The 20,762-nt window shown below is 45.3% G+C and overlaps 2 protein-coding genes across 2 annotated transcripts in view; one reads left to right on the top strand and one right to left on the bottom strand.

Moving 5' to 3' along the window:
• Positions 1 to 20,762, bottom strand: part of EFCAB11 (EF-hand calcium binding domain 11) — a 188,004-nt gene that overhangs the window by 45,225 nt on the left and 122,017 nt on the right. The gene's annotated exons all lie outside the window — the stretch shown is intronic.
• On the top strand, positions 10,152 to 11,444 carry LOC101553167 (microtubule-associated protein RP/EB family member 1-like). The gene has a single exon (XM_055131595.1). It carries the CDS (start codon positions 10,230 to 10,232, stop codon positions 11,034 to 11,036), a length of 807 nt encoding a protein of 268 aa, XP_054987570.1. The 5' UTR covers positions 10,152 to 10,229; the 3' UTR covers positions 11,037 to 11,444.

Genomic DNA, 20,762 nt, shown 5'->3' with positions numbered 1-20,762 from the left:
ATGGAGACACATCCCCCGCTCATGGATAGGGAGGATTAACATGATCAAAATGGCAACACTCCCCAAAGCACTGTACAGATTTAACACAGTCCCTATAAGGACACCCATGACATTCTTCAAAGAAATAGACAAAACACTCCTGAAATTCATATGGAACAATAAACACCCACGAATAGCTAAAGCAATCCTTGGGGGAAAGAATATGGGTGGCATCACCTTCTCCAACTTCAAACTGTACTACAGAGCAGTAGTAGTTAAAACAGCATGATACGGGACTATAAACAGACCCGTAGACCAATGGAACAGAGTTAAATATACTGTCACAAACTCTCAAATATATGATCACTTAATCTTTGATTTAAAAAAAAGCCAGGAGCCTTTTGGACCCGGCTGTGGAAGGAGCATGATGGAGGGGCCCGAGGGAGCGCCCTCGGACCCCAAGCAGCCCACTGAACTAATTCCGGCATGGGACCAGAGACCCCACGGCGTGCTGAAGCTGTGGGACCCGGGCATCCCCCAATTCTTTTAACCTGTCTCTCTCTCAACTCCTCCCTCCTGAGCACAGCGCAGGGGCCGCGGTTTTCCTGAGCGCAAAACGGAGACGCCGATTCAGCCAAAACAGGACGTGAGCGCGCTTGCGGGAGTCCCCAGGGGGCGGGGGCGGCGACCCCCGCCCACCGCAGTTAGATACTTAAACCCACCTCCCCCACGTGTGCTTCCTTTTGGACCCGGCTGTGGAAGGAGCATGATGGAGGGGCCCGAGGGAGCGCCCTCGGACCCCAAGCAGCCCACTGAACTAATTCCGGCATGGGACCAGAGACCCCACGGCGTGCTGAAGCTGTGGGACCCGGGCATCCCCCAATTCTTTTAACCTGTCTCTCTCTCAACTCCTCCCTCCTGAGCACAGCGCAGGGGCCGCGGTTTTCCTGAGCGCAAAACGGAGACGCCGAGCCTCTCTCTAGGTTTCTCCATCTTATGAGCACCATAAAAGGGTAAAAGTTTATAGTGATGTTATTTCTGGTTGTACTTTCCCTGGACTTTATACAGAAACCCAAAACTTAATGTCATCTTAGTATGAGCAATATGTAATGGTTCCTTTCTAATGGGGCGGACTTTTGTGGGAGATCCTAATAGTAAGTCTGTTGCTGAAATATTGAAGGCAATCAAAGTGGTAGCCATCTCACTAGACTGAACTAAGCTATATCCCCACACCGGCTGAGAAGAAATTTTCTTCTTTCTCGGGAAGAAACGCGGTGTGTCATCAACTACAGTGTGATGTCCATTAAGCAAACAGACCTGGTGGCGTGGGAATGGGATATAAGGGGAAAAATTATGTACAAGGAACAGCGGGACGCTGGTGGAATCTCGAGCCGGAGCCGACACCAGCGCAAGACCGTCGGTTCCAGAGACTGCTTGCAGATACTCTACAAGTCTATCAACTAAGCCAGAGCCCCACGCCTGCTGATGACGGGAAATAACCATCCTTTTCGGTTTTTTTTTCCCTTGTCAGGCAGCGTGGCGATTACTAAAACAGGCGTGAACTCGGTGGCGCGGGGCAAGGGGGAAAAAGAAAAACTATGTAACAAACAGCGGGACTTAATATCTCTATATTCTTAGCAACGGAGAACTATCAAATGCCTCCTTGGCAATAGGACTGCTTTTCTTTTTTGGGGGAAACCCCAACAACGGTAGTGAGTTGTGTGTTGAAACATGGAATGTAATCGAAATAAGGCGTAAACGAAGTGAAACATATCACGTGCAAGGGTTGGGACTGGGGAGGTGGGAGGGGGCGGCAGGTATACTGGGGGGGTTGGTGATGGAAGATGGGCACTGGTGAAGTGAAGGGTGTTTGAGAACTGTATAACCGACATAATCCTGAGAACTATGTAACCCTCCACATGGTGATTCAATAAAATTTAAAAAAATAAAAAATAAAAAAAAAATAAATAAATAAATAAAAAATAAAAAAAAGCCAGGAATGTGAAGTGGGACAAGGAAAGCCTCTTCAACAAGTGGTGCTGGTAAAAACTGGACAGCTGCACAAATAATAACAATAATAATAATAATAATAATTAATAAACTCTGACCTCTGTCTAATGCCAGGCACAAAAGTCAGATCAAAGTAGATTAAAGACCTCAATATCAGACCTGAATTCATAAGGTACATAGAGGAAAATGTTTGTAGAACCTTCCAGAAGCTAAAAGCATCTTTAAGGATGAAACACCACTGACCAAGCAAGTGGAAACAAACATAAACAAATGGGACATTAAACTGAGAAGTTTCTGCATCTCAGAAGAAATAGTGACCAAAATACAGAGAGAGCCCCCAGAATAGGAAAGAATATTTACCCAATACCCACCTAATAAGGGGTTAATATCAAGGATATACAAGACACTAGTAGAATTGTACAAGAAAAAACCTCTAACCCCATCAAAAAATGGGGAGAAGAAATGAACAGAAGTGGGCTGGAGCAATAGCACAGCGGGTAGGGTATTTGCCTTGCATGTGGCCAACCCAGGTTCGAATCCCAGCATCCCATATGGCCCCCTGAGCACCGCCAGGAGTAATTCCTGAGTGCATGAGCCAGGACCCTGTGCATCGCTGGGTGTAACACAAAAAGCAAATAAAACCAAACCAAACCAAACCAAAACAAACAAACAAAAAAAGAAATGAACAGAAGCTTCCTCAAAAAAGAAATACAAATGGCCAAAAGGCACATGAAAAAATGCTCTACATCACTAATCATCAGGGAGATGCAAATCAAAACAACAATGAGTTATCTCACACCACAGAGACTGGCACACATCAAAAAGAACAAAAACAACCATTGCTGGTACTGATGTGGGGAGAAAGGGACTCTCTTTCATTATTGGTGGGAATGCTGACTGGTTCAGCCTTTTTGGAAAACAATATCGGTATTCCTCAAAAAAACTAGAAAATGAGCTTCCACATGACCCAGCAACACCACTTCTGAGGATATATCCCGAGGTGCAAAAAAGCACAGTAGAAATGACATCTGCCTGTACCTGCGGGGCAAGTGCATCAGCAGTCTGATGGTGCCTTCAGGCATCCAGGTACCCCAAAATTCCTGCTGTGCCTTTGGCCAGACCTCAACAACTTGGGGCCAAGTTTGCCAAGAAATTAAGTGGCCAAAAATTAGGTATGTGGGAGCTATACCCACAAACCACCTCCGGCTCAGCTATATAAGCTCACTTATTGGCATTAATTCAGAGACCCGTATATCTCGAAAGAGATCAAAAGACGCAGTTAGGACCTATAGCATGGAGGTAGGTGAGAATCTGTGACTGAGAGCTCCAGGACCACTTGGATCAGGACTGGGCCTCCTCCTCCAAGGTCCCCAGTTTTCCAGTAGCTTGGCAGTCACACCCACAAACCGCCCTGGGCACCATGTAATCTCATCAACGGCCAAGACCCAGAGACTATAACCTAAAGCTCTCAAAAGAGAGCACCACAGAATCTTCTGACCCCGCACCAGGCTGTCCTCACCGGGGCACCTTGGAGGGGGGTGGGTTGAGTCTTCCTCCCTGCCCCAAGCAAGCCTCAGCAGTCAAAAAACTCCAGAACCCAACTGCTGCCATGTTCAAGGCCGCTCTCCACATGCTCGGACAACCTCTCCAAGGTAGCTTGCCAGGCTCTGCTGTGCGGGCGGGATACTCTCAGTAGCTTGCTGGGCTCTCCAAGAGGGGCAGAGGAATCGAACCTGCGTCAGCTGTGTGCAAGGCAAATGCCCTACCTCTGAGCTATCGTTCTAGTTCAATAATAAAATAATAAAATTGAATTAACATTCTGAATAAAAAAATGAAAAATCAACATGGAGTTCATGCCCAATTCAATCAGCTTAATCAATGGCTTAATAAATAGCAATACTGCTACATTATAAAAAAATAAATGACATCTGCACCTGTATGTTCATTGCAGCATTGTTCACAATAGACATAATTTGGAAACAACCCTAGTGTCCAAGAACAGATAACTGGTTAAAGAAACTCTGTACATCTACACAATGGAATACTATGCACCTGTTATGAAAGATTAAGTCATTGAAATTTGCTTATAAGTGGATGGTCATGGAGAGTATCATGCTAAGTGAAATGAGTCACAAAGAGAGGGACAGACATAGAATGACTGCACTCATTTGTGGAGTATAGAATAACATAATATGAGACTGACACCCACGGACAGTAGACACAAGGGCCAGGAATATTGCTCCATGGTTGGAAGCCTGCCTTATGAGCTGGGGGAGAAATAGAGAAGGGATCAGTAAATCAATGATGGTTGGAGTGATCGTTCGGGATGGGAGATGTGTGCTGAAAGCAGATAAAGGACCAAACATGATAACCTCTCAGTAACTGTGTCTGGAGAGAGAGAGAGAGAGAGAGAGAGAGAGAGAGAGAGAGAGAGAGAGAGAGAGAGAGAGAGAGAGAGAGAGAGAACAAACTGTGTTTGTAGAGAGAGTAACCATAATGTAGAGAGAGAGAGTATGGGGGAAATCGTCTGCCATAGAGGCAGGGGGAGAACTGAGATGGTGGGGGGCAGATACTGAGGACACTGGTGGTGGAGAATGGGCACTGGTGGAGGGATGGGTGTTCGATCATTGTATGACTGAAACAAACATGAAAGCTTTGTAACTGCATTTCTCGGTGATTCAATTAAAAATATATTTTTTAAATTTTATTTTTAAAAAGAAAGAAAAAGAAAAGAAACTTGCCACAGATGGTTCTGGCATAAGCCCACAGGGCTAAGTCTTGGTTTAGTAACTGAAAATGTTTCACCACAGCTAAAGCAAAGACTAGGTCTGCACCTTTGATTCCATCACACAGGCACTGCATACAGAAGCATGTATTACCTATGCATTGCATGAATGAATCAAGCTAGTGATAAATATTACAGCACCTATTACTCTGGTACTGAGATTTTGGGGCTCTTTGATTTTACAAAATACTTCCTGATGATCTGAATAAATAACCCTCCTTCCAAATGAAGAGTGACACCTTCAGGGAAGAGAGTTCTTAACTGCTTTTGTGCCATGGACCCTTGGGGCCAGTTTGATAGAGACTCTGATGTTAAATGCATAGCGTGAAATCAAGCAGGTAGGAACATTTCTCTTTTGTAATTGGGCTGGAGCGATAGCACAGCAGGCAGAGCATTTGCCTTGCACGCGGCTGACCCGGGTTCGATTCCTCAGTCCCTCTCGGAGAGCCCAGCAAGCTACCAAGAGTATCCCGCCCGCACGGCAGAGTTTGGCAAGCTCCCCGTGTCATATTCCATATTCCAAACACAGTAACAAGTCTCACAGTGGAGACGTTACTGGTGCCTGCTCGAGCAAATCGATGAACAACGGGATGACAGTAATACAGTGCTTTTTGTAATTATCGATGATCTAGAGGCCAGAGTAGCAGTCCAGCCAGATGTGGGGGCTAGGGAAGGAAACTGTGGCAGACACACAGAAAGTCACCCTCTCTCTTCTCTGGCATTTTTCCACACGTGAAATAATATCCATTCTAAGATGGCTTTAAGTGGCCATTAACACAACTATTTGTTGGACGAATGATGAAAGAATGCACAAATGAATGCTCCATGTGGCATCTCTTTAGCTCAATAAAAAAGCGAGTCCAGAATAGTTCTCTGTGAAATTCTTTGCTTCAAAGCGAAGCTGAGAGATCTTATGGTGGCCCATTGGAGGAGTCCATGCCCCATGCCGGGAACACGGGGTGAAGAAAAACTCAACAAGAGGGAATGGGAAAAGGCCATGTTTGAGAGAAGAACACTTCTGAAGAAGGTTCGACTTCCCATCACCGTGGTACATACATTGCCTTGTAAGATTTGTTTCTTGGAACAGGAGAAATCATTTTGTCCAGGAGAACACAGTGGGGCTTAATTATTTTTTTTTCTTTTCTAGATTCTCTGCCAAGAACCACAGAGCAAAATAAAATGACAGTGTGGGGAGACAGCTGCTAAGTAATCTCTCTGCTGTATTTCTAATAAGATAGCTACATCATTTCTGTCGCTAACATATAGCCATATTAGTTCTGAAATAAGCTATTACGGTTGTTCCCCCCTCAGTGGACTCCGGCTGCAATAAGTAATACATCATCCCTAACTGGAGATGTGTGTCCCCCCCTTCCCCAAAGAAAGTTCACTCCTTCTGGTATAAACTTTTTAAGACGTCTGAGCATCATTTGCAGATGCCCGTGGCCCGATGCGCACACAAAGTCTGGGTTTGATGGAGCCCTTTGGAGACGCCAGGCACTGTGGCCGAGAGTCGCGGACAGGCAGCAGTTCGAGGATGCCCGGGGGGAAAGGGCACGTCTGGAAGGTGAGCCCCCGACTGTGCCATACCACAGAGCAGGACTAACTCGCCCTCTGGTCTTCACAGCAGCAGGGCCCCAGCTGGACCTGATCCCGGCAGTTCAACAAAATCACTGGGACAGTGTTGGAATATTTCCCCTTTTCCAGCTGCCTTCTGGAGTTTTGTCAGAAACCTTTTGTCACAGAAACCTAGCTGATCTTTGACCCGCAGATCTAAGGTGCTAGCCTAGTCTTTGGGATGTAAATTTCAGGTGCTGTCTAGTTTGTAGTTGACATGTAGATTTCTTGCTGCAGCCCAGCCTGGTCTTTGGGATGTAAATCCGAGTGCTTTCAGCCCAAAGAAGGCTTCAGCTTAGGTTTTGGACAGGGAGGGAGGGGCCCCAGGCCAGGGCCTGTGCTTTCGGGGGCTCTATTCCTGTCCCTCTGGGGCTCCCCCATGTCACAGAACTAGGAGTCTGCAGGGGCGCCTGGCCAAAGAGCCCTCTGCCCACCGGCAGGGCGGTGCAGGCCTCTTCCCGAGGTCAAGCCAAGGATTGAAGATGGCACGAAGCTCAATCAGGGCTGGCTGGCCACTCAATTCTGAGTTTTCCCTCGCCCCCAGGAAGAGCAAAGCTGGGCACGTGACTGGCATCCCCATGCTCCATGATGCCCGCCGAGACCTCTGCAAGCTATAGGTTCCAAATCCAGATTTGGTCTCCTGGGGCTTGACCACAGTGCCCCAGTCTCGGAGGGAGGACAAAACACACTGGACTGAAGTTTACCTTGATTTGTAACATTTGGGGGGCGGGGGGTCACACCCAGAAGTGCTCAGGGCCCTGCACTCGGGAATCAATCACTCCTGGTGGGCGTAGAGGCCCATATGGGGCACCAGGGATCAAACCCAGGTCAGCCTCATGCAAGGCAAATGCTCCACCTACTGTACTGTTGCTCCAGCCCACTTAGTTCACAGTTTTCATGGACAGAGACACCCAGACTTAGGCACTATTGCTCCAGACAACACCACAGCTAGAGGGGAAGGAGCAGAGAGTGGGAGGAGGCCGCTGATGGCCTGTCTGACTTCTGCATTAGCAAGGCAAGGTAACTGCATTTGCTGAAAAATTTCAGTTCACTGCGATGAATAAGCAGCACCTTTAGCCTGAGTCCTAGTTCCTCTGTAGCTTACGGGTTGGGGTGGAAAAAAAAAAAAACCTTTTAAAATACTGTCTGTGAGATGTGGCTGGTATACCATGCAGCTGCAAGAACGATGAAACCACGCAGTTGCTGCCACATGGTTAGAATTGGAAGAAATCATGCTGAGTGAAGGAAGCCGGAAGAAGAAAGACAAACCCAGGATGATCTCACTTACCTGAGGCATAGAGGACACTGAATGGGGGAATGTACTGTAGCAAAAGGGGGAACCCTAGATCACCCTTGACCCCAGTGTTTAGAGAGGAGGACTGGGAAGGAAAGAAATCAAGGGGGGGAGGGGGGGCAGGGGGGGAAGAGGAGAAAGGAAAGCCATGGGTGAGCAGGCACCAGGGCGCCAGTTATACTGGTGATACGAGTGAGGGATAGAGCCACAGATCCAAAGCACAGACTCAACAACGCTGAAAACATGAGATCTAAGCGGCCAACACGGGAACTTTGTAATGTGCCTGTCTGGTGGGGCGGGGCTTGGGGCGGGGCTTGGGGCGGGGCTTGGGGAGGGGATCTGGGAACGCTGGTGGAGGGAAGTTGACACTAGGGGTGGGACTGGTATTGAAAGGTAATTTGCTAAAACCCAACTTCAATAACTTTGTCAATTACAGTTCTTTAATAAAATTTAAAAAAACAAAACAATATGCGAAGGAAAAGTTACATTTTGAAAAATTAAACGGGACGAATTTAACAACTACTTTTTTTTTTTGGCTTTGGGGTCACACCCAACAATGCTCAGGGGTTACTCCTGGCTCTGCACTCAGGAATGACTCCTGGCGGTGCTTGGGGGACCATATGGGATGCTGGGGATTGAACCAGGCTCTGCCACATGCAAGGCAAATGCCCTACCCACTGGACTATCACCCCCGCCCCTAACAACTACTTTCTACAAAACCACCGAAGCCCTGATATATTTATTCTCTAGTTGCATACCCATTCTGGATTTTTCCCTCAGTCCCCTCTGAAGTCCACTGTTTGGCCTCCCCGAGGGCTGCTGGAGGGCACCTGTTGGATGATCAGTGATCAGGGGAGGGGAGAGAAGATGGGGCCACTTCCTGCTCCCTCCCTACCTAAGCTCTTGCTTCTGGCAATGGCTAATTCCCCAGAACACACCTCCCACCAGGGGGACCCTCCTCCTTAGCCTCTGCTGTCTCTTGGCTCCAGTAATAATATTTCTCCCTTGTGGCTTCAGGACTGGGAGGATTAAGAGTTTCCAAGTTTTATAAAACCTTAAATGATCTGTAGCACTGTCATCCCGTTGTTCATTGATTTGCTCAAGCGGGCACCAGTAATGTGTCCATTGTGAGACTTGTTGTTACTGTTTTTGGCATATCGAATACGCCATGGGGAGCTTGCCGGGCTCTGCCATGCGGGCGGGATACTCTTGGTAGCTTGCCGGGCTCTTGGAGCGGGACGGAGGGATCAAACCCAGGTTAGCCACATGCAAGGCAAATGCCCTATCTGCTGTGCTATTGTTCTAGTCCAACAGCACTTTGCCTGGCAGTTGGATTCTTTTTTTTCTATCTGCACATGCTTTTGTTAAAAGTTCTTTCACTTACTGCAAATCTTCTCACTGTTCTGATTTGGTAATAATCACAATAAGACCACATACGAGTCCCTAGTTCTAGTTCTTCTACCGATGTAGGCCTGGTCTTATAAATACGGATGATCAAAAACAAAACACAAAATAAAAATAAAATAGTTCAATTAGAATATCTTGGCTTAGTATTCCAAATAGGATTCTATTTTCTGCTGGAACTCTGATTGAAAAAATTTTCACAAGCAAGAAAAGCAATTCTATGTAAATTTAAAATAATTTAAAAAAAGTAATAACAGCCCCCAGTGGTAAGTAATAAGTGATAAGATTCTGTGACTTAGTCACTGAGTGGTGACAGGTTAGAGAAATCTGAGGGTGTGAGGTTTCCCTGCATACACAAGTAAAAGGGGTGGAATATACCCCACCAAAAAAAAACAGGAGTGAGACACAGTGACATTAGTTTTATTTTTTGAGTCAAACCGCAAATGGCCTATGACTAAAAATACGAATGCCTAGACTTGACTAGCACCTGAGTTGGCTCTGAGTCCTGGAATAAAAATTACTGCTTTCAAAAAAAGGAGGTGCCACACTCTCTGACTTCAAACCATATTACAAAGCAAAAGTGATTAAAAGAGTATGGTATTGGAACAGAACAGGTAAACAAACCAATGAGATAGAAAAGAAAAACCAGAAATAAAACCACAGTTTTATGAATATGTAATCTATAATAAAGGAGTAAAGATCATATGATGAAGTGGGGGTGAGTCATTTCAACAGTCATTTCAACAAAACTAGACTACTTCTACAGAAATGAAACTACTGCCACAGAAATAAAAGGAACTATTACATCTCCAATATTCTTCATAAAAATTCACTGAAAATAGATTAAAAACAGATATTTGTCCCCAAACCATAAAATACATAAAATAAAGGTGATAGAGGCTAGAACCTCAGTATCAGAGATGTGTTTATTCAACTCAAATGACAATGAAATAAAAAACAATAACAAATGAAATTACATCAAATTAAAAATATTTTACACAATATAAACCACATAAAAATAATCTAGCAATTGAGAGAAGACATTTGCATGCCATACATCTGATAAGAAGTCAACATTCGGAATGAGACGAAGACGGAACCGGAGCCGGTCACGGGTCGTGGAGCGGTTCCGCCGAGCCGAAGATGGCAGTGAACGTATACTCAACGTCAGTCACCAGTGATAATCTGAGTCGACATGACATGCTGGCCTGGATCAATGAGTCTCTGCAGTTGAATCTGACGAAGATTGAGCAGCTGTGCTCAGGGGCTGCGTATTGTCAGTTTATGGACATGCTGTTTCCTGGCTCCATTGCCTTGAAGAAAGTGAAATTTCAAGCTAAACTAGAACATGAATATATCCAGAACTTCAAAATACTACATGCAGGTTTTAAGAGGATGGGTGTTGACAAAATAATTCCTGTGGACAAATTAGTAAAAGGGAAGTCTCAGGACAATTTTGAATTTGTTCAGTGGTTCAAGAAATTCTTTGACGCAAACTATGATGGGAAAGACTATGACCCTGTTGCAGCCAGACAAGGTCAGGAGACTGCAGTGGTGCCCTCACTCGTCGCTCCTGCTGTGAACAAGCCCAAGAAACCTCTCGGCTCTGGCAGCGCAGCGCCACAGAGGCCCATTGTAACACACAGAACTACTGCAACGCCCAAGGCTGGACCAGGAATGGTGCGGAAGAACCCCGGTGTGGGCAATGGGGATGACGAAGCAGCCGAATTAATGCAACAGATCAATGTATTGAAACTCACCGTTGAAGATCTGGAGAAAGAGAGAGATTTCTACTTCGGGAAACTCAGGAACATTGAGTTGATTTGCCAGGAGAACGAGGGGGAGAACAATCCTGTATTGCAGAGGATTGTGGACATTCTGTATGCCACAGACAAAGGCTTTGTGATACCTGATAAAGGGGGCCCTCAGGAGGACCAAGAAGAGTATTAACAGCCTGGGCCAGCAGAGCAACATCGAGATTCTTCACTCCAAATCATGTGCTTAACTGTAAAATACTCCCTTTTATTCTTAGAGGACTCACTGGTTTCTTTTCATAAGCAAAACGTACCTCTTCTTAAAGTGCACTTTGCAGAAGTTTCACTCCTTTTCCAGTAAGTTTGAGTTAGGAGCTTTTCCCTTGTAGCAGAGCAGTATTAACATCTAGTTGGTTCACCCAGGGAACAGAGAGGCTGACATGGGCTCACCGCGTGGACACTGGTTAACACTGAGTCCCGGAGAAGGTGTTACTGTGTAATACGCTGAGGTGGCGACCTCGGGAGGAAAATGTAAAGACTGAATTGAACTTATAAACTAATGTGAAATTTTGGCAGAGAACATTTTAATAAATAAATGCCTTAAGAGCTTAAAAAAAAAAGAAGTCAACATTCAAAGAACTTTATGAAAAGGAATACACTCCATGAGACAAGAAAACCAAACCGTATGAAATAAAAGGGCAAAATACTGAACAGACATTTCTCAAGATAAGATATTGAGAGGGTCCGCATATATATGAAAAGGGAATATGAAAAAAAATGCCCAACACCACGGAATATTAAGGAAATATAAATCAAAACCACAGTGAGGTATGATTTCACACTGGGTAGAATAGCCTATTACGTGCAAAAAAATAAAGAAGAAGAAAAATAGAAATAAAAAGGAAATTTTATGTTGGAGAAGATGGAAATAAAAAGGAATTCTACTTGTTGGCAAGAAGGTAAACCAGTGCCACCTCTAGAGTATGAAGATCCCTTTTAAAGTGGGAAATGCAAATACCATATTACCTGACAATGCCACTCCCAGGTACTCATCCAGAGGATATAGAAACACGAATTCAAAAGAATATTTGCTTTCAGGAGTCTCCCTCTCTTTGGTACTTGCCATTTTTCAGTCATTCTAAAGAATGAAATCCTATCAGAAATCTTTTCATATCACAATGCTATGAAAATAGAAATTAGTCATTTTTTTAAAAGAAATATGACAAAAAGGACCAGAGAGACAGTAAAGTGGAGAGGGCACTTGGCTTTCACATAGTTGGCTTAGTTTTGGGCCCCAGCATCCCTGCCAGGAGTGATTCCTGAGCACAGAGCCAGGAATAAACCGTGAGCACCACCAAAAGAGGTTCCCAAAAAAGGAATGGAGGGAGGGAGGGAAGGAGGGAGGGAAGGAAGGAAGGAAGGAAGGAAGAAAGGAGGGAGGGAGGGAGGAGAGGAGGGAAGGAGGGAAGGAAGGAAGGAGGGAAGGAGGGAAGGAAGGAAGGAAGGAAGGAGGAAAGGAAGGAGGGAAGGAAGGAAGGAAGGAGGAAAGGAAGGAGGGAAGGAAGGAAGGAAGGAAGGAAGGAAGGAAGGAAGGAAGGAAGGAAGGAAGGAAGGAAGGGAGGGAGGGAGGGAGGGAGGGAGGGAGGGAGGGAAGGAAGAAAGGAGGGAGGGAGGGAGGGAAGGAGGGAAGGAGGGAATGAGGGAAGGAGGGAAGGAGGGAATGAGGGAATGAAGGAAGAAAGGAAGGAAGGAAGGAAGGAAGGAAGGAAGGAAGGAAGGAAGGAAGGAAGGAAGGAAGGAAGGAAGGAAGGGAGGGAGGGAGGGAGGGAGGGAGGGAGGAAGGAAGGAAGGGAGGGAGGGAGGAAGGGAGGAAGAGGGAGGGGGGAGGGAGAGAGGGAAGGAAGGAAGGGAGGGAGGGGGGAGGGAGGGAGGGAGGGAGGGGGGAGGGAGGGGGGAGGGAGGGAGGGAAGGAGAGAAAATTCCACATGGCTGAAGACTAAAGGGAATACTGCTGAACTACCATTAGATCAAAAAGAAATTCAAAGAAGAAATAAAAAGATTCTTGGAAATAAATGAGAATGAAGACATGATTTATTAGAACTTATGGGACACAGCAAAAGCAGTACTAAGAGGGAAATTCACAGCAATACAAGTTTATATTGGGATACAAGAAAAGGCTCAAATAAATAACATAACCTCACATCTTGAAGAACTAGAAAAAGAACAATTAGAACTCAGAGTAAATAGAAGAAAGGAAATAATAGAAATTAAAGTGGAAATAAACTGTGCAGAAAATTTAATGAATCCAAGGATTGCTTTTAAAAGGAATAATCAGCATTAATAGACAGATTCAAAGGGAAAAAAAGAGGGATGAATAAATTGGATCAGAAATAAAAGGGAATAAGATACCTCAGAGGTCCGAATACTCAAAAGAAATTACTGTTTTTTTTAAATGTTATGATATTAAACTTGAGAGTCAAGAGTAAATAGGTGAATTTTTAGACTCATAAAATTTCCAATACTGAATCCGGAAGAAATTAAAAACCTGAACACTCCAGGGCTAGAGAGCTAGTACAACAGGTAGGACCCTTGCCTTGCAAGGGGCAATCCCAACACCCCATACAACCCCCTGTCAAGTCCCACCAGGAATAATCCCCAAGTGCAGAGCCAAGAGTAAGCCCTGAGCACTGCCAGGTGTGGCTCCCCAAAACCAAAAAACAACAAGACCCACAACAGACCACTTACTAATAATGTAATTTAAACAGCAATAAAAGGTATAGCAAAACAAAAGCCTTGGTCCAAACACTAGTTAGCTACACCAAATATTCAAAGATATTATATTCTCTATGCTTCTCAAGCCATTCCAGAAAACAAAACAAGAGGCCTTGAGCATGGCTATGGCCGGGTTCCAGAGGTCTTCAGCTGCTGGGGCTCTGCTCGGGGTGGGGAGGGAAACTCAACCCGCCTCCTCCGAGGGGGCCCTAGTGAAGACAGTCAGGTGTGGGGGCAAGAGATTCTGCCACTCTCCACACATTTGGGTGAGCCTCACGCATGAAGGAACCCGCAGAGGAACCCAAGTGTACAGGCCTGGGGCTGAGATCTCCAAGGCTGCTCAGATCGGAACTGGGCCTCTTCCACCCAGATTCCTCATTTTCCAGTAGCTAGGCAAAACTGCCCCCAGAGCCATGTAATCCCATCAATGGCCATCATCCAGAGACTATAAAACCAAGCCCCGGATAGCCTAGTTCTCCCTCTTGGAGAACCTGACAAGCTACCTAGAGTTTACTGCCCACAAGGGAGAGCCTGGCAAGCTCCCCATGGCGTATTCATATGCCAAATACAGCAACAATAATGGGTCTCAGTCCCCTGACCCTGAAAAGCCTCTAATGAGGCACCGTTGGGAAGGACGAGTAAAGAGAGGCTGCTAAAATCTCAGGGCTAGGATGAATGGAGACGTTACTGGGCCCGCTTGAGCAAATCATTGATCAACGGGATGACAGTGATACAGTGATACAGTTCTATGAGGTCAACATCACCCTGATACTAAAAGTGAAGAGAGACAGCACTTAAAAAGAAAATTACTAGCTTAGATCCCCAATGAACAAAGATCCTCAAGAAAATATCAGCAAACCAAATTCAATATCACATTAAAAGGGTCATATACCAAGAGCAAATTTATTCCAGGGATGCAACAATAAGTCCAATAAATGAAAATCAATAAATGTTATTTTCTACATAAACAAAAGGAAAGATACAGTTCATATAATCATAGCAATAGACATAGAAAAAGCTTTTGACAAGATTTCACACCCCGTTTATGACTAAAACATCCAGCAAAATGAGAATAGGAAGAAGAGACCTCAATATAGTAAAGGCCACTAACCCACAGCTAACATCATATTAAATGGCATAAAGCTGAAAGGTTCCCCTTTATTATAGACACAAGGCAAAGAATTCCACTCACTGTAATTACTCAAAACTGTATTCAAAGTCCTCAACACAAAATTAGGCAAGAAAATACAACTAAAGGGTTCAAGCTGGGGAAAAATTAGCTCACTATTTGCAGATTACAATATGCATTTCTACAGACAATGATGCACATGAGAAAGAAATTTAAATATTTTTTCATTCACAATTGTGAATGTAAGTGGAAATTAGCAAAGGAGGTGAAAGTCTTATACATCAAATGCTGTAAGTTGCCATTAAAATAAATAAAAGAGGGGCCGGAGCGATAGCACAGCAGGTAAGGCGTTTGCCTTGCACTCGGCCGACCTGGGTTCAATCCCCAGCATCCCATATGGTCCCCCAAGCACCGCCAGGAGTAATTCCTGAGTGCAAAGCTAGGAGTAACCCCTGAGCATCGCTGGGTGTGACCCAAAAAGCAAAAATAAATAAATAAATAAATAAAATAAAAGAGTGCCTCCAGCAGGTCAACCTGTACCTGCCAGGTGAGTGCATCAGCAGCCTGATGGTGCCTTCAGGCTTCCTGATACCCCAAAATTGCCACTGTGCCTTGGGCCAGACAACAACAACTTCAGGTCAAATTTCCTGAGAAATTAAATAGCCCAAAGTTAGGTATGTGGGAGTCACACCCGCGAACCACCTCTGTCTCAGCAAAACAAGCTCATTTTTCAGCCTTACTTCAGAGACCAATAAATAAATCTCAAAAGAGGTCAAAAGTCACACACAGTTAATCTCAGACTCATGCAAGGCAGAACAGACCAGAAAGGGAGGGGGGCTGGTCAGCCTGGGTCCCGCCCAAGGAGAGCCCCTGCCAACCGCTTTCTCCCACAAACCGAAATTGTACCCATGTGCCCAATCTGACTCCATCATCTCAGAATTGACCTCACCAAGATATAATCTGATGAAAATTCAGGTTTGTGGGTTTTGTGACTGAACTCTCCAGGTTTCCTCTAGGTCAAGATGGGCTACCTCCCCCCACCTCCCTATCACGTCCACATCCCAAAGCTGCCACCCAGTTAAAAAGCCACTGCAGCCTTACTGTCCCGATAAAAATATTGAATGCCCTGAACAAACACAATGACCTCTTAGTACCTGTATTGCAAACCATAATGCACAAACATAGAGGGAGGTTGGGGGTGGGGTGTTGGCGGGGGTGAGAGGGGAGTGGGGCACACGGGTGGTGGGACATGTACACTGATGGAGGGATGGGTGTTGGATCATTGTATGACTGAAACTCAATCACAGACAGCTCTGTAAGGGTCTATCTCACAGATATTCAATAACTAACTTTTTTTTAAAAAAAGTAATGTGGAGTTCATGCCTGTTTCTGTTAGCTTAGTCAGTGGCTGGATAGCACTACTCCTAAATTCAAAATAAATAAATAAAAATAAAAAAACAGAAGATGAAAAGAAATAGAAAAATTTTCATTTTTTAGAAATAGAAAAAAATTTTCTATTTTCTATTCACGGATGAGAAGAATCAACATGGTTAAAATGACTATTCTATCCAAGTATCATAGACATTTAATGTCAGTCTTAAAGGGCATGGAAAAGTAGTACTAAAATTTGCATGGAACCATAAAGCATCTATGGGAATAGCAATACACACAGCAATCTTGAAAAAAAAAAAAGAGAGACACTGCATTCCTTGACTTTTAACTTATACTATAAAACTGTAATAATCAAAACACTAAGGCTCTGGAATAAAATCAGACTTTCAGATCAATGGAATATAATTTAGAGACCACAAATATACACTCTCAGGAAGATAGACAGTGACAAAGGAAAAAAGTGAAGAAAAAAATGGGAGCTGGAGAGATAGTACAGCGGGTAGGGTTCTTGCCTTGTACTCAGAAACCCAGGTTCAATCCCTTGAGTTCCATACGGTGCCCTAAGCACTGTCAGAAGCAATTTCTGAGTGGAGAGTTCTGAGGAGGAAGCCCTCAGCGAAAAAAAACAAAGTGAAGAAAAAAAAACCTCTTAAATAGTGTAGAAAAAACTGTTTAGCTAAATAGGGGTGGGGTGGGAAGAAAAGAAAGAAATGTAATCCTTATTTCACACCATAAAACAAGCCTTAGCCAAACATGGATTAAAGACAGATATTAGACCAAAATCCACCACAGAAGACAGAAAAGTCCATGACAATGACTTCCAAAGTGTCTTCGATGATTACTTCATTGGCTAATCAGAGCAAAAATAAATGAGCAAGTTAAAATCTTTGCACTTTGAATAAAACTGAAATAAAAAGACTCAATGGGAAAAATATTTCCACTGTACATCTGCCAGAGGCAGGTCAGTCGGACGGCGGGAAGATCCAAGGAGCAGGGGCTGGCACAGGTGGAAAGTGGAGACCCCCAAGCAGCTCTGCATTTCTGAAGCAGAGTTCCCTGGAGCAGACCGACAGGGCAATGCTCCCGGGGAGAGTCGAAGGAGCACTGTCCTACCTAGGAAAGCTTGATAATGGAAGATAAAGGATCCCGGGATATCCCCGGAAAGCTGGGAGGGAAGAAGGGAAGTGTGGAGCATAAGTGAAAATAAATGAGATTCAAGTGGAAAGTAGAAAGAAAAGAGACTATCTCTCCCAACCAGCACAAACTCTCCCAACCAGAGACAAGCTCTCCCAACAAGAGACAAACTCTCCCAACAAGAGACAAACTCTCCCAACCGGGCACAAACTCTCCCAACCAGAGACAAGCTCTCCCAACAAGAGACATACTCTCCCAACAAGAGACAAACTCTCCCAACTGGGCACAAACTCTCCCAACCAGACACAAACTCTCCAAACCAGACACAAACTCTCCCAACTAGACACAAACTCTCCCAACCAGGCACAAACTCTCCAAACCAGACACAAACTCTCCCAACCAGCTACAAACTCTCCCAACCAGGCACAAACTCTACAACCGGGCACAAGCTCTCCCAACCAGCTACAAACTCTCCCAACCAGGCACAAACTCTCCCATCCAAGGCACAAACTCTCCCAACCAAGGCACAAACTCTCCCAACCAAGGCACAAACTCTCCCAACCGGACACAAACTCTCCCAACCAGAGACAAACTCTCCCAAGTAGGCACAAATTCTCCAAACCAAGCACAAACTCTCCCAACTGGACACAAACTCTCCCAACCAAGGCACAAACTCTCCCAGCCGGGCACAAACTCTCCCAACCAGAGACAAACTCACCCAACTGGACATGAGTTCTCACAACCAGTCACCACACAAGCTCTTGCAACTAGAGACAAGCTCTCCCCAGCAGAGACAAGCTCTCCCAATCATAGCTGCATATGGATGGGAGAAGCCATCATAATGAACACACGCTGGGTTGGAGAGATAGTGCAGGAGTTCAGGTGCTTGCCTTAAATGTGGCCAACTGTTGTTTTATACAGCACAGCACACGATCCCCTGAGCACCACCGGGAGTGATACCTGAGTACAGAGCCAGGAATGAGCCCTAAGCACAGCCGGATGTGGCCTCTAAACCAGGAGGGAAAATAAGCGCAAAACTTTTGTGGCGTTCCGATGCGAAGGAACTGAAAAAGAAACTCTGCTCTCCACATCGGATCCAGTAGGTGTTAAATGCAGACTTTTCATTGGTCAGTTCCATGATCGTTGCTGACTCTAGCCTATACTGACACACATTCAACACAGCGGATTCACACAGATCAAGAATATGTCACCAAAAAACAACAACAACAACAACAACAACAACAACAGAACATCCCACCATAGAGGGCTTTAGATTTGAAATAAGGGAGTGATGGGCTGACACAACATATAAGATTCTTGGATATTTTATTTCACAATTTCTATGAAGATTTTTTTTTACAAAATACATAATTAACTTTAGAGACTGATTTTGGGAGCCGATCTCTCTGCTGTCCACTTAGCTGCCGTCCCTCCACCCCCTCAGAGCAACCATCTCCGTTACATCTGCCTCGCCACTTCCCCTGATGCTGAACACAGCGTGAGTAAGTCTTCGGAAGCTTCCCTTTCCAGAAGGAACAAGCATCAAAGCCAGCAAGGACTGGCATCTGCTAGCCTGTGAATCTGGACTGTTAATTATGTCAGACAAACACGATGTATTCAAGAAAATAGTACCCATTCATCCGCTTTTTTTCAAAATGAAAAAGCACTACATTTAATTTGTGGTTCTTTGCATTTTAAATAGGCAACTCAATGAAGCAATAAATGTGTTCATAATGAATAGATTTTTCTGCATAGGGAACTCTTAATGGCACTAGCATAGCTAAAGATTTAACCTGGTGAACATCAAAGTAAACAACAGAAACACACAAGGATAATTTGAGTTGGCCAGAAAATGATGTTTTTGGTAAGAAAAAAAAAAATATCGCTATTGTTGGAGAATAATTCTTAGGTTATGATATAAATGAGTCATTCTGCAGGAAGACAAGATGGGTGTAATTAAATTACCAATATTTAAGATAAGATCCAGCTCTCTGTTTCTTCTGCTGGCCTCCTCATCGAATTGCCCCTCCTGGTCACTCGGAGAGATCCGCCCTCCCAGTCTCCTCATCTTCTTTGTCACATTATTCTGCTTTTGTTCTCCCTCAACCCAGACCACGGCCATTCTCCTCCTCCCAAGCCTTTCCCCCCAGCACCAAGGCAACTTCCGTTTCTGACTAAATCATCCTACATCTTCAAGGCCTGCCACAAACACCCTCTCCCATACTTCCCAAACAGAACTCAGTTCTCTGCTGGAGATAGGGCTTCCCCCATCTGCTCCTAAATCCCCTCTTCCAGAACTTCACTGATGATTTCTCCTTCCATCTTGAATCTGCACCTTTCTGTCTGTCATGGGTTCTTTGCAGATGAATTATAATAACAGCTCCTCTCCGCTCGTCTCTCAACCCTGCATCTCCCACCTCTCACCTTTCTTCTTCCCTCCAAGCCACTGGGACCCACTACTTCGTGGATGTTGTTCTAGATACAATGCCTCAACAATGACCCCCCTTGTCGTTACACTGAAAAGTCCCTCAAACCTTATCTGATGGAAAAGACCCTCAACCCTCACTGTATTAGCTTATTGACAATGCTGATCACCACTGATCCCTCTGTCCTTGACACATGAGTCACTGGGTCTCCACACCACAATCTTTGGGGTCCCCTCAACTCTCTGGGCACTGCTGCCCTCTCTGCACCCTCCCCTTTCCCTTCTCACCTTTTCATGCAGGATCTCTCTTAGTCTTCCCTCCTCAGAGAGATGTCCCTAAGAGCTCTCACTCACCATGGCTCCGGCTTTGTTGAAAGGACCGTTCTGGGCTGTGCTGATGATGCCCAAATCTGTGTCTGTGTCTGTCCTCCTGCTCAGCGCCAGAAGCAGAAACCCAGTAGATGCAGACGGAGCATGACCTCATGGCTCAGACACCAGGGACCCAAATGTAATTCCTTGTGCTTTGCAAACCTGCTCCTCACGGGCTTCCTCTGGCAGTGGTCATTATCACTACCCTGAGATTCGATCTGGATGTCCACCTTTTCCTCTTTAACCTCACCCCTCTGATTACCTATAGCTGTAGACTTCTCGACACTGGCATCTCTGACATCAATCCACAGACGTCTCCACTAGGTCCCCGCAGCTCTCTGTGACCTGACAGGAGGCCTACTGGGAGGGGGATTTGTCTCGCAAATGCACTCAAGTCCCTTTCCCGCCCTCCAGCCCTCCAAGGCTCCCGACTGGCCCTAGCAGGAGCCCTGGGTACTGGCCTCCCAAAGGTCTGCACAGCCGGTGGCTGTTCTCTAGTCACTGCCTGACCTCCCTCCCCCCACTCAGCTGTAACTGTGCTCTCCTTCTCTGACTTTTGCTTTTCAATAGACTCAAAGCATCCAGCCTCTTCTCACTGCTGCGCCAACCTTCCAGAACCAGCCGAGGAGAGCTCAACAGGCTGAGAACGCAGTGTGCCTGCTTAAGGGCTGGGAGTGGGCAGCTCCGATCCCTGGCATCAC

The sequence above is a fragment of the Sorex araneus genome, chromosome 3, assembly GCF_027595985.1.
Source record: "Sorex araneus isolate mSorAra2 chromosome 3, mSorAra2.pri, whole genome shotgun sequence".
Classification (NCBI taxonomy): domain Eukaryota; kingdom Metazoa; phylum Chordata; class Mammalia; order Eulipotyphla; family Soricidae; genus Sorex; species Sorex araneus.
The sequence above is the reverse complement of the archived record's forward strand: the minus strand, read 5'-3'. Positions and strand labels throughout refer to the sequence as shown.